Genomic DNA, 14652 nt, shown 5'->3' on the forward strand with positions numbered 1-14652 from the left:
TACAGTATTTCAACTTTCCTTAAACATACAACTAATTTTTCCTTACAGCTGACTGAATTTTGAAATTGCGTATTTTGCCCTTGTAGATCATCCTTAATTAGATTATATTGGAAATTAAATTCTACTTTATTCATCCATAAGTACATCTTAAAATGATTTTCATCTTATTCTAAGTCCTGCAGTAAATGATGGAATTCACCTTTTTCTGTTCTCTTCCAGTTTATGTTGTGTATCCATTGCTTACTCCCTTTTGTTTTCTCGGCCAGGGCCACATTACCGCTATGGCCAAACCAGCCATGGCCGGCGGTCTCACCCGAAAAGGGGCCTCATTTTCAGTATTTTCAGTGTAAATGTTTTCTGAAGTAGTGATAAAAAATTACAGGTATACTAAAGGGACCCCAAAATTAAATATGGTGGGGGGCCTATTTCATCCTTAATCCACCTCTGTTCTCGGCTATAAGAAAATCATTTTCTAAATCTTCTTCAAAATTTGAAAAAAAGGATGAAGTGTGGCAATTCATTTCGCTTCAGCTTTCCCCAAAGAGAACAACACACACATAACGTAGCATGGTAGTAATGGGTCTCCTAAGACCGACTTCGCAGTTTACACTGAACAGTGTGTTTACGGTCAAATGTCACAGGGGGAGGGTACTCCCTTCTCCGAGTGACACGAAATGAGGTGACAATCACTGTGTGCCCTTGAAAACATAAATAAATTGTTTTAATTAGTGTCCAAGCCGATTTTCGTTCTAGTGGTTGTGCTCAGTTTTCATTTTGGTATTGCTGGCGTCAAACTTCAGTGCTATTTCTAGTGTCAGTAGATATTTTCGTTCTGCAGTGTTTGGGAGTGGATTATTCATTTTGCTTTAATAGTTTCTTATTAAAATTATTTTAGTAAGAGTTCAAATTGTGTTTAAATAATTTCTTACAGAAAACTCCTAATGATCATGTCTGACACAAAAAAGAAGTGTCATCAATATTCAGTAGAATATTTAAATTTCAGGTTTGTGCCTTCTCCCAATAATGAAACAAACCTAATGTGTCTTTTATGAGAAAACGTTTAGTAATGATGCTATGAAACCTTCAAATATGAAAGAACATTTAAAAAAACAGCATAATAAGACAATGAAGGAAAAATTTTTAAATCGTACAATGCTTAAGCACTTTATAAAATCATCTGCAGTACCAACAGCCAGTGGTGGACTACAAGCATCATATTATAACATTCTCCTAATTACAAAGAAAGGAAAGCCACATACTCTTGGTGAAGAAATAATTCTACCCTCTATAAAAATAGCAGTAGAGTCAGTTATGAAAAAGGATGCTAATCCAGTTTTAAAGAGTATTCCACTTAGTAATAATACAGTGCAAAGGAGGATTGATGTCGAAACATCAGTAAATTCAGAGCTGAAAGAGGTTGTTTACTATAGAATTAGTTTCAACAAGTATGACATTCCCTTTAGTAATATAATCGCAACTGCAACAGATGGGGCTTCACCTATGGTTGGTAAGTACAGAGGATTTTTAACTAAAAAAGAAAATCCTAAAATACAAACAGTACATTAGCATTAGTAAAGGCATTTGATGCAAGAAAGCAAGCTTATGCAGCATCAGCCAAAAAAATAAATAATTAATAAAAAATAACCACTTCCACTTCACCCCTCTGTTCGTTCGAAATACCTGTCCAGCTGAGCCTTGAACTTATTTAGGCTATCAACTTCCACGACAAGGGATGGAAGTCTATTCCAGCAACCAACCACCCGCTGGCTAAAGGCAAATTTCCTCACGTCTATCCTACATCTGTCTTTCCTCAATTTGAATTTATGCCCTCTCAGGTGATTATTCTGAGCAAGAGGAAGAATCCCATCAGCATTGAGCATGCTCAAACCATTCAAGGCTTTATACACCTCTATCAGATCACCTCGCCGGTGCCTAGTCTCCAGACACTGTAATTCGCAAAACGTAAGCCTTTCTTCGTAAGAGCACCCCTTTGTTCCGTTCACTAATCTTGTTGCCCTTCTCTGTACTCGTTCCAGCAGCTCTACATCCTTCTTGAAATGAGGCCTCCAGACCTGTATACAATACTCTAGGTGCGGTCTGACCATTGCCTTATACAAGGGAATAATCACCTCTTTATCCCTGCTAGAAAAATTCCTATATATCATCAACAATACACCATGAGCTACTCTTGCAGCCCGTCTGCACTGCTCAGAAAACTTCATATCTGCCTGCACAACCACCCCAGGTCCCTTTCATTCTCTACCACTGTCAGTGTAGTACCACAGAGTTATTATGTTGCTATGGGGTTGCTGTTTCCCATATGTAGTACTTTACATTTGTCAATGTTAAACTTCATTTGCCACCTCTCAGCCCATCTGCTCAACCTTTCCAGATCCTGTTGCAGTAGCATAGTGTCAGTAGTGTCCTTGACAACCCTGCCAACCTTCGTATCGTCTGCAAACTTGGACATTAAGCTTGATATATCATCATCAATATCATTTATAAATACAGAAAACAATAATGGACCCAATACTGGACCCTGAGGGACTCCACTAATAACATTACTCCACGATGAGCTGTGTCCATTGATTACCACTCTGTCTTCTCCCCCTTAACCACCCCTTTATCCATAGCAGCAATTTGCCTCCAATGCCACACTGCTCCAATTTGTGCAGCAGTCTTCCATGTGCAACAGTATCAAAAGCCTTTCTAAGATCCAATTATATAATATCAAAGTTATTCCCTACATCCAGTTCTTTTGTGACTGCATCATAGTATCCAATCAAATTGGTCAGGAATCGACCATGGTGAGTAAGAAACCATTTTAGTCGTTTACATTCAAACTTGGCCCCGAGTGCCAAGTGTTTCCGTGGCCAAGGAATTCTTGTGCATTCATTGAGCATTTTTCTTCCCCGTTTCAGAGTTTTCCATGTTTCCTTTTTATAGTATTATTATAAATTTTTCTGTTCAGTAGCTCTACTTTCTTAAAAGCACTAAGAAGAGAGCTCAGAAGAAGGAACGTATATTTTTCTTTAATTCAAAACTCTAACTAACTGTAATAATCCCTATGCTTCTGCCTTCCCGTGGCGGGGCTGGTAACCTGGGTGGTAAAAATAAACCTACAGGGCCAAAAGGACTCAACATGGATACAAGCAGTTATCCACCTTTAGAGCAATCGAAATTCTCTAAATTTCGATTGCAATTCAGAAATTCCTGACATCGACCATGACACCAACCAACCCAAAAGACTTCGAAGGGAAGCACAATGTCACAATGAATTACCAAATTTCCTGGTGATTCATTCTCTATCCTCCCATCCTGTGGGCATTCTTGATTCATAAATGTTTAAAATCAGTTACTGAATCATCAAAAAATGGTGAAAAGACTACAATCCAGAGATCTCCTCATTTAAACAGCCACCTCAAAACATTCTGAGCGGATGTTAAACACAGCATTATTTTGTGGGCTCACAGTATCAGTTACTCCCCACAGTACCTTAAATTCATCAAAAGGCCTGATCAGTGAGTGTTACCTAATTACAGTCTCCAAAGAAGAGCTACTCCAAGAACTCAGTAGTCAAAAAAGTTATAAATGTGAAACGGATTATGACTAAAAAAAGATGGAAATCTCACTCCAACGAGATCCATCATTTTAACATTCAGTACACCAGACTTACCATCCTCGATTAAAGCTGGCTATTTAAATTGTAGGATTCGGCCATACATTCTGAATCCCGTTCACTGCTTTGTATACCAGAAATACGGTCATTTGCAGCAGGCATGTAAAGATGAAGCCATATGTCTGAACTGCAAAGGAAGCCACCCAGCCATTTCCAAAATCTGTGAACTTTGGATAACAGAAAAGAAAATTCAAAAATACAAAATAGAAAATAAAGTCACATTTCCTGAGGAACATAGGCAAGTTATGTTGAGCTTACCTATTGGATGCCGACCGGGGTAGCCAGGTGGGTAAAGTGCTTGCCTGGCAACCCAAAGGTCGCGGGTTCGAATCCCGCCTTGGGCTTGGATCAGAGTAAAAAAATGCAAAAACCTTTGGGAGGTGCATTATGGCCACAGAAGCCGATGCGCTAACAACTACCAAAAAAAAAAAAAAAAAAATGTATTGGACATTCCTATGTAGCTCGCACTCAGAACTTTGTTTCTACTGCAGCACAAACAGAAGTTTCAGTTCCACCTAACATCTCTCTAGCGAACTGTTTGAACTCTACACTTATAACTGCTAAGAAAGATAATCCTCCAAGGAAAATTACCGAAGCAACAAATACTCCAATAAGCATCCCTAATAGTGCTCCATCAGTCTCGTTTGGAAAAGAAAAACTAAACTCTGACACAGGTTCAAAACAATTGGAAACTCCCACCGACGGTATGGAAGTAGATGAGCATTTAGATGAGGAGCCCATTTTCGAACTCCACACAAATGACACCATGGATTCTGTACACCCCTATTTCCCGGAAAAAGATAAAATAAAGCAAGACAGACCAAAATGCTCCACTTCTAAAAAAACAGTCAGACCAATCCGCCACAACTAAACTAAAATAATGTCTAATATCATACAATGGAACTGCAGAGGACTAAGAAGCAATTCTGACGACCTAAGAGATTTACTAATTTAATACAATCCAATAGGAGTATGTCTGTAGGAAACTTTCTTATCATCCCAAGCTTTACCAAAATTTGCAAATTATACAATGTATAGAAAAGACAGGATCTTGGTGTCTCCTGTTTGCGGATGGGTAGCAGTGCTTGTAAAATCCAACATACCGTCCAGGAAAATTCAGTTATAAACTAGTCTAAAAGCTGTGGCAGCATGTATTTCAATCGGTATATCAATAACCCTAACTTCTATATATATTTCCCCTTCTCAACCCTTTTCAGATACAGAACTTGATAATCTGGTTATGTAACTACCATCTTCAATTTGCCTTTTTGGTGACTTCGGTGGCCACCAATCCACAATGGGGATCACCTGTGATTGACACAAGAGGCAAATTAATCGAAACATTTGTGAATAATAACAACCTAACTATACTAAACTCGGGATATCCCATTTATATTCACCTACCTATAGGATCTACTTCTGCAACAGACTTGTCAATTCTTCCAAGCACGACATTAGCATTAGCATTGGTCAGTGATAAACGATCCTCTAAACAGTGATCACTTTCCAATCCTTTGCTCATTACAAACATGGGTAACTGCAACTCTCGAGCACTGCTCCGCCTGGAAGTTTAAGAAGGCAAACTGGGAGAGCTACTGCACCCAGGTCCAGTTAGACAAGAGTTGTGTTCAGCAACATCCAATTGAAGACATAACTACCTAAATTACCATTCAAATACTAACTGCAGCAAAAAATTCAATTCCGAAGTCACAACCTCACAAGAGCTCCCACCATAACAGCTGGTAGAATACAGATTGCTCTGACGCCAAACATGAGAAAAATCGTGCTTGGAACAAATTCTGTAAGTTTCCTATGACCAGTAATCTAATCAAATACAAAAGACTTATAAAGCCAAAGCAAGGCAGATTAGACGAAAAGCAAAACGTGACTCCTGGATCTCATTTACCTCGACTATCACCGAAGACACTGACCCACGACTCATTTGGAGAATAATGAAAACGCTAAATGGAAAATTTTCTCAAACACCCTCTCCAATACTCTGCTGGAATTGGAAAGATCTATCTGTACCTAAGGAAATCACCAATGCACTAGCAGAATCATTCTCTGCAATATCTGTTTCTGCTTTCTACTCCATCTCCTTTTGGCCCATCACAGCAGATACAGAATGCCCCAAAATTAACTTCTCCACACAGCTCTCACTTCCATACAATCAACCGTTTAATTTAACAGAACTCAAGAAATCCTTAAATGAATCCTCAAATAGTGCTGCCGGCCCAGATGATTTACATCATACTAAAACAATTACTTGAAGAGGATTTGCATACTGATCTTCTATAACCAGATCTTCTCAGAAAATGCTTATCCACTTTCTTGGTGTCATTCTTTCATACTTGCCATACCAAAACCAGGCAAAGACACGTATTTGATTAAAAATTATAGGCCAATATCTCTCACAAGGCGCCTCCGTAGCCAGGTGGGCAGGAGCAGCAGTGCGTAACACATGCTTCTTGATTAGCCGGGGTTCGAGCCCGTGAGCCACCAAATACGGAGGATGCGGAAAGGTCAGGGAATGACCACCGCGCATCTCCGGAGCAATATGGCCTTAGTTGCTAATGCTCCTAAAAAAAAACCAAACAACAACAACAATCTCTCACAAGCTGCATGGGGGAAATTTTTGAAAGATTGGTACATATGAGGTTTACTTGGATCTTAGAAGCAGAGAACCTTTTAACAGATCATCAGAGTGGCTTTCGTAAGAACTGATCCACTCTTGATGCCCTTATCAAAGCTGAATCGAATATTCGCAATGCCTTTGTCATGAAGCAACATCTAGTCATGGTCAATTTAGATATTGAAAAGGCATTTGATACTACCTGGTGACATGATATTATTATGGACCTTTATCATCTGGGACTAAGGTTTTATCTCCCTCAGATAATCAGAATTTTCTACGCTATTGCTTTTTTCAGGTCCACTATCAGAATGTACTGCTACATCCCATATTCAGGAAGGAGTACCACAGGGATCTATACTCAGCACAACGTTATTTGCATTTCAAGTCAACAGCATAATCAGAGGCATCCCCAAATGTGGAGGCTTATATGTACCCAGGTGACCTCGCCATCTCCTAGTCACAAAGCATGAACATCATTGGATGTCATGCAACGACTCCAGATATTGACTAGCTGAACAGAAGTCTACCACCACTCACCCGACCGGGCTAGCCGGGTGGGTAAAGTGCCTACCTGGCAACCCAAAGGTTGCGGGTTCGAATCCTGCCTCAGGCTTGGGTCAGAGTAAATGCAAAAACTTTGGGAGGTGCATTATGTCCACAGAAACCGATGCGCAAACTAACAAAACAAACCGCCACTCACTTTTGTAAGCAACATGCTCTCCATACAATCAACCTAACTATACAGCATCAAATTTCTGGGCCTGATATTAGATAGTAAACTTAACTTCCAAGCTCATATCGCATATCTACGAACCACTTGTCTAAAACAGTTGAACATGCTTCGGTCAGTCTCATCCATGTCATAGGGAGCTGATCGGTACTCCTTACTTCACCTCTACAAGTCTCTGATCCATTCACGCTTAGATTATGATTCTCCCGTATATGACTCAGCTAGGAAAAGCACATTAGATCAGCTAAATGTCATCCAGCACAGTGCTCTGAGGACTGTGCTGGGAGCATTCAGGACTTCCCCAATGCAGTCTTTCTATTGAAGCCCACGATCCTCCATTATATCTTCATAGGAAAACATCACTGCTTTTCTACTCTTCTAAGATCCAGAATCTTCCATTGCACACCAGTTTTGAGTATATTTATCATGCTCGGTAGGATTCTTTCTATAAGAATAAACCACATGAAAATCGACCTGCCTCATTCAGGATCAAAGATCTTATTCAGAGTTGGAATATCGATTTAGTTGATATTTTTCAGAACACAACTGCACCTGTTCCACCTTAGACATATGTTTCTGCCTCTCATGATACACATTTTCTCCATTGGAGGAAGAATGTTATACCTCCCTACAACATCAGACAGTTGCACTCAGCTCATGCTACTCTTAACTCTCATGCCTGTAAAATATATACCGACGGATCGAAAACTGATAGTATGGTAGGTGCTGTAGCTGTTTTCCCTTCATGTACAATTACAGCAATTTCCAATTTCGGAATTTCTTCTGACTTTACAGAAATTTCTGATCTCTTAATATAGTAAGTGAATAGGCGCATTATAGCCATAGCAGATTATGTGCCATTAAGCCTCCATAACAACAACAATTACAGCCACACTACCGTTAGCATGCAGTGTCTTAACTGCTGAACTTTATGGCATCAAGTTATCATTTAGTAAGATTATTGACTTTCCATCTTACTTGTGGGTGCCTCCTTAGTCAGGTGGGCAGGAGCAGCAGTGCGTAGCACACGCTTCTTGATTAGACCAGGGTCTGAGCTCGTGACTACCAAATACAGAGGATGTGGAAAGGCCAAGGAATGACCACCGCATATCCCCGGAGCAATATGGCCTTAGTTGCTAATGCTCCTAAAAACCAAATAACAAACAAACAGACATCTCACCTGCAATAATTTATGCTGATTCCCTTGGTGCTATCTATGCCATAAGGAAGAATTTCTCCTCTTCTCATCCTACATTGAAACACATTCATTCCCAGCTATTCTCCTGCAGTGTGTCCAATCAGTCAATGAGCTTTTGCTGGATTCCTGGCTATTCTGGCATTCTGGGAAATGAAGGTGCAGAATTTGCTGCTAAACATCCTCAACCCACTCTCTCACAACATCCTCAGGTTTCTTACACTGACTTTAACAGCAAACTTTACCAGATAAAACAAGAACCAAAGCTGTGGTACTGGAAAGGCTCAGAGTTGGACATACGCATCATACCCATCTCTTCCTGTTATTGGGAGAAAACCTACTGCAGTGCTTATCCTTCAACAGTCAGCTTATGGTCTGCTATTTTCTGCTTGATTGTCCCTTATATTCAACCATTTAGTCAAACACTTTTCAATCATTTTCCAGACTTAACATATCACAAGATTTATCTCATATCCTAGGAAACGATGCAAATATTGAAGAACTTTTAATATACTTAAAATGTATTGGCCTATACAAGAGTATATAATTTAACAACTACAGTATAAGGATATGGTCATGCAATTAAACTATGAATAGACACAATTTGGCCTCAGTAGCCCTTGTGTCATTAAACCCAATAACAACATTTGAACTTGTATATTTGACAGTGGAATGAGATCTCCCGTAAATTTGTTTCTGGACTTGATCGAACTCGAAACTGTTTCTGCAAAAGGGATGTTTGATTCTTTGCTCGATTGTCTTCAGTCATACGGTATGATGGAAAACTATTTAAAAACTCAACTTAGTTTGTGTCACATGTGATGGTGCAGCTGTTATGATGGGTAGTAAAAGTACAAAACAACAGAAAGAAAAATTCCCTGCTTTAGTAGTGTGGCATTGCTCTAATCACCAATTGGAACTATCAGTTGGTGATACTGTGAAATCTGTTGCAGGTATCGATAGATTTAAAGCATTTATTGATAAACTTTATGTCGTGTATAACATAACATTAGCACAAATCAAAAATTGGCAGAATTTTAAGCACATGATGGGTGGCATTGAGTTTCCAGTCTGTTTTAGCTGTTTGGAATAACAATGAATAACAATGCATTAGTTAATCATTTTCGAGAAGCAAAGAATGACTCGACATACAACCAAAAAGAAAGATGTACATGTGAAGGATTAAAAAAGAACATTACGACTACACACTTTATATTAGACTTGGGTTTAATGTGTGATGCTCTTTGAGAATAATCAGACTTGAGCTTGGACTTGAAGGAGCATGATATACATTTGTACAGTACGAATAAAAAAAATGGAAATTGTACAACTTTTTCAAGAAAGACAAACAGTTCCAGAACAGTATTACAGAAATGCTGCCAAAGCTGCCAAAAATCTATGATTTCAAGGAGTTTCACTTGGTGGGACAGAAATTATTCTCCAATTGATCCAGAAGCTTTCTACAGAACTTTGAAGCAATCAGTAGAAAGCAGGCTACTTAATAGTAAAAATGCTAATTTGGCATTGTCGGCCCAAGTACTTGATAGGAAACAGTTGCCTGAAGATATTAACTCTCAAGTGACATTTGTGGACTTGCCGCATCATGGCCTTAGTTGCCTTTGCACCATAAAACCCAAAATCAGATCAGATCAAATCAAACTCAAGTGAAATTTGGTGAGAACGAAGTTAGAAAATTGTTAATTAGATTTCAGTTAAATAAAAGAGATACAATTCATGGATTTTGCCAATACCTAATTGAAAAGTTTCTGAAGAATTGAAACATTTGATGAATGCTCTGAGTATGATACCAATTTCATCAAGTGAATGTGAACAAGAATTTTCACAAATAAATTTGATCGTCAGCCCAACTAGAGCTTCGTCGATGACAAAAACAATTTCTTCACTACTATTTCTTAAAATTGTAGGCCCACCATTGACACGCTTCAATCCAGAAAAATATGTCAATTCATGGCTGCTTCGAGAATGTCATTCAGCAACAGACACAAACAGTAAGAAAAGAAGTCGGCATAGTGTGTCAGATGAGAAAATAATAAAAATTTGGAATTTTCTATAAAACTTTGTTATGAGATTATTTTTACTTATTTTTTATTTAGTACTTACTTTTACTTATTATTTTTTACTTATTACTTATTTACTCACATTTTACTTATTTTTTATATGCTTGTATAATAAATATATGTTTAATAAACTGTGTGTTACTTTACTTAATTTGTTGTTCTCATTCCAAAAACAATACTACTGAAGTAACAATATCAGTAAATAATTTTTTAGTTTACTTTTCATATCCTTTTAATTTTCAATTTTTCCTGATAGCAAAGAATGAGTACCTGCACCTATTTTTTTTTACAAAAAAAGCACTGGTTATAGGCATTTTTATTGTCAAGGTCATGGAGTGTAAAACAAGAGAAGATTCTGTTCTTTTTCTCAGGAAATACTTTATGGCTGCATATGACTACTTGGTGTACAAGTTCCGACTGAAATATGATGTTTTTGTAAATGCTGAGATAGCATAAGTTTCATAAATCAGTAGTGTATCATTTTCAAATTTGAAATTTTTTGTGAACCAGTTTAGAGTTATCCTTAGTATTTATAAAGATACAGGAGTAGATGAAGCAGTAGATGAAACAATAGATGTTTTTCTGCATGAATTCTGTCAGTTTCGTGTCAGAATCTAATAGATTATGAAAGAAGTGATGTAGAGCAGTCCTTGGTTGGGAACTAGGAAGTGCACAAGGAAGCTTGAAATATAACAAATTATCACAAGTTCTGTTTGGCATTTTAACAATTTCTCATAGCAGTGCCGCTGAGTATGAGAGAATATTTAGCCAATTTAGAAAAACAAAAACTAAGTTCAGATCTCTTTCTGGAGAAGCTTTGGAAATGCTCTGATAATCAAGTCTAAACAGCAGGGCCATTGTTATGAATAAAACTTTAACACAACATTTCTGAAGAACGTGAAGTTAGTGGGTATCTTTCTTGGGGCAATCAGAATCATTTGCTGTCTAACAGCATATCCAAACAGAAATCCACAGACAGAAAAATGTTAAGTAAGCTAATGTTTAAAAGTATAGTGTACTAGTAAGCAATCCTGTCGCTGTATTTTAATATAAAATGTGTATTTTGCCAATAAAATTTAATTTATAGTGCAGTGCGGACTTAAGAAACTTGTTTTCCTTCTGCTTACAAATGTCTAATCTCCTGCTTTTTGGAAATTAAAAGTTTTCAGCTATGCAGAAATGGATGTTGCTTTCTCTTCAGAATTGTTTTATGAAAATACAAGTAACATTTATTTATGTAAACTTTTGGGATTTCCTTAATTACTTATGTTATTATCCCTCCATTTAAAGGAGGTATAATAACATAAATTCATTTTCATAGCATATAAGACTAAGACTAGTGGTTTTATAGATGGTTATCATTTGGGTATTTTTTTTAATATCTCAATAACCTGGGGTAAAAATTGTCAGACTGGTAGTTTCAGTTACATGTTAAAGAAATATTCCATAACTTTTAAGAAAAAGCTCACAAATCTTCTGAAATACATTTCAGCTTATACCTCTGGATTCTGTGCTATGTATAGACAGGGGGAAAAGCGGCAAGCATCAAGATCATCTGAAGGCCCTTGCATTTTCTGTATATTCACAATGTCATAAGCTTTTAATTCATCAGTCAGTCATAAAACCACTCACAGGTTTTGGTCCAGCAGCTTGTCAAGATCTCTTTTTAAAGAGCAAAAACGTAAGTCAAAGAATTTTATTTAGTTCAGTGGAAGTTTATTTTCTTCACAAATTAAGAAATCTTCTTAAATAATTAAATTTTATTAAAATTTTTTTGAAAACTTATAATTTTACAATACTCACCTATCAAGTTGATAATGGTTAGATGCTAGCTACAGTTAAAAGAGTGAAAGAATGAAGCTTGAATTCCCAAAAGGAACTTACATGTGAAAACCCTAAAGTGAATGTATGTGCACATTCCTTTGGGATTTTAAATTAACTCTCTCAACCTTTTAATTGCTTCCAACATCTGACCATTATAGATTTGAAAGGTGAGTATCAAAGAATTAATAGGATCTTACATAAATTTTAAAATGTAATTCTCATTGCTAATTTTCATTATTTTAGGTAATTAATTCATTAATGTATTGCCATAACGTGAAACTTTCTCCAAAAAATAATAAATACAGGTTCATGATTTAATTTGCAGAATGGACCTACCTTAATTTTAATGTTTGTCGTCGAGGTCTGCTGCTCTCTCCTTTTCAAAGTGTATACATTTGCGCCATTGATTAATCTACTAATAGAAGCATCTGCATAAATGGTATCTTTTTAAGTCTTTGAGAATGGGCTTTGTGGTTGCACATTCTCAACCTTCCTTAAATGTGGCAATGCCACTTAAAAATTGCAGTTTCCGTGAAACCCTTGCGAAAAATTGCGAAATACGTTGCTTGGTCTCTAAATCTTCAATTATGCAGCTCACAAAACTGTTTACAGCACTAGGCTACTTTGCATCTACCAAACATGTCAGAACTTGCAGGTGTGTCAGCATATTGTTGGACATATATTCTGCCTTCGATTGTTGATGATCCTGCTGAGATAGCAAACAAACTGAATGAGTATTTGCATTTACATTGACACATGAGGAGTTATTAAGGAAGGAAAATTCCAGAAGTTTATCAGATTGTAACAGGGTGCTTAACGATCTTGTAATAACTGAGAGCAAAGTGGAGTAGAAATTGTTGAAGTTAACCATAAGAAAGGCACCTGGGGTGGATGGGATCTATCCAGTTATATTAAAGGAGGCGGCAAAGGAACTAAGCAAACCTTAACCCATAATTATGAGAGCATCCTCGGACTCAGGGGAAGTCCCCGCAGACTAGAGATGTGCAAATGTATGCCAATTCACAAGGGGGGGGGGGCATTAAGGTGACACGAGTTATTACAGACCAGTTAGTTTAACTTCTGTTCCGGGTAAAATAATGGAGTCACTAGTTCAAGACGGTTTGCAGGATGATCTAGACAAGACTGCAGAAAAATTCAGACAGTATGGGGTTGTTAAGGGAAAGCCTTGTCCAACAAATTTGATTGGCTACTATAATGTGGTTACAAAGGAACTGGATACAAAAAATAATTTTCATAACATATACTTGGATTTCAGGAAAGCTTTTGACACTGTTGCGCATGGAAGACTACTGTACAAATTGAAGAAGAATGGTATTAAGGGTAAGTTGCTACAATGGATAAAAGGGTGGTTGAGTGGGAGAAGACAGCGAGTGGTAATCAATGGATGCTCCTCATCGTGGACTAATGTTATTAGTGGAGTCCCACAGGGTTCAGTGTTGGGCCCACTGTTGTTTTTTATATTTATCAATGATATTGATGAAGGTATATCAGGCTTGGTGTCGAAGTTTGCAGATGATACAAAGGTTGGCAGGGTTGGTAATGGCAGAGTGCTACTGCAACAGGATCTAGAAAATTTGGGCAGATGAGCTGAGAAGTGGGAACTGAAGTTTAACATTGACAAATGCAAAGTACTGCACATGTGTAGAAGTAACCCCAGAAGAACATACCAACTATATGGTACTACACTTAGGGTGATAGAAAATGAAAAAAAAAAAAAAAAATGGGAGTCATTGTTCAGTCAGATATGAAGTTTTCTGAGCAATGCAGACAGGCTGCAAGAGCAGGTCATGGTGTTTTATCAATGATATGCAAAAATTTTGCAAGCAGGGAAAAGGAGGTGATTATCCCTTTGTATAAGGCAATGGTCAGGCCTCGCCTTGAGTACTGCATACAGGTCTGGAGGCCTCATTTTAGGAAGGATGAAGATTTGCTTGAGATGTGTACAGAAAAGGGCAACAAGATTGGTGAGGGGAAGGAAACGGTCCTCTTACCAAGAGAGAGAGGCTTAAGTTCTGCAAATTGCAGCAGCTGGAGACTAGGCACCTGCAAGGTGATCTGATTGAGATGTATAAGGCCTTGAATGGGTTGAGTACGCTGAATTCTAATGGGATTCTGAATTCTCTTCCGCTTGCTCAGATTACGAACCTAATGGGGCATAAATTCAAATTGAGGAAAGAAAGTTGTAGAATAGATATGCGAAAATTTGTCTTTATCCAGCGGGTGGTTAATTGCTGGAACAAAATTCCATCTGTCATTGTGGAAGTTGATAGCTTAAATAAATTCAAGGAGAAACTGGACAAACCTTTTGGGGGGGACTGGTCGTGTGATTTTTTTTTTTTTTTGGCTGATGCTACATAAGCTAATATGCTTGCTTTCTTGCATCACATGCCTCTATTACTACTACTACTACTGACATTTCACTGAAAATCAAGTGATTGTATGGTGGTGCTGCCATTCCAATAATTAAATGATCAGTCTGTCAGCTTGAGT

General features: G+C 37.7%; 1 protein-coding gene across 1 annotated transcript in view; it reads left to right on the forward strand.

Annotated features, from left to right (window-relative positions):
* The window catches only part of LOC150085870 (mediator of RNA polymerase II transcription subunit 13-like), a 554522-nt gene that overhangs the window by 410724 nt on the left and 129146 nt on the right, over positions 1 to 14652 (forward strand). Inside the window, exons 22-24 of the mRNA XM_090374721.1 lie at positions 1184 to 1507; positions 4171 to 4454; positions 11810 to 11998. Coding sequence (XP_090230847.1) covers positions 1184 to 1507; positions 4171 to 4454; positions 11810 to 11998 — 797 coding nt within the window. The remainder of the gene's footprint in view (positions 1 to 1183; positions 1508 to 4170; positions 4455 to 11809; positions 11999 to 14652) is intronic.

Source organism: Mastigoproctus giganteus, chromosome 5 (assembly GCF_048544385.1).
Source record: "Mastigoproctus giganteus isolate SK-2022 chromosome 5, ASM4854438v1, whole genome shotgun sequence".
Lineage (NCBI taxonomy): Eukaryota > Metazoa > Arthropoda > Arachnida > Uropygi > Thelyphonidae > Mastigoproctus > Mastigoproctus giganteus.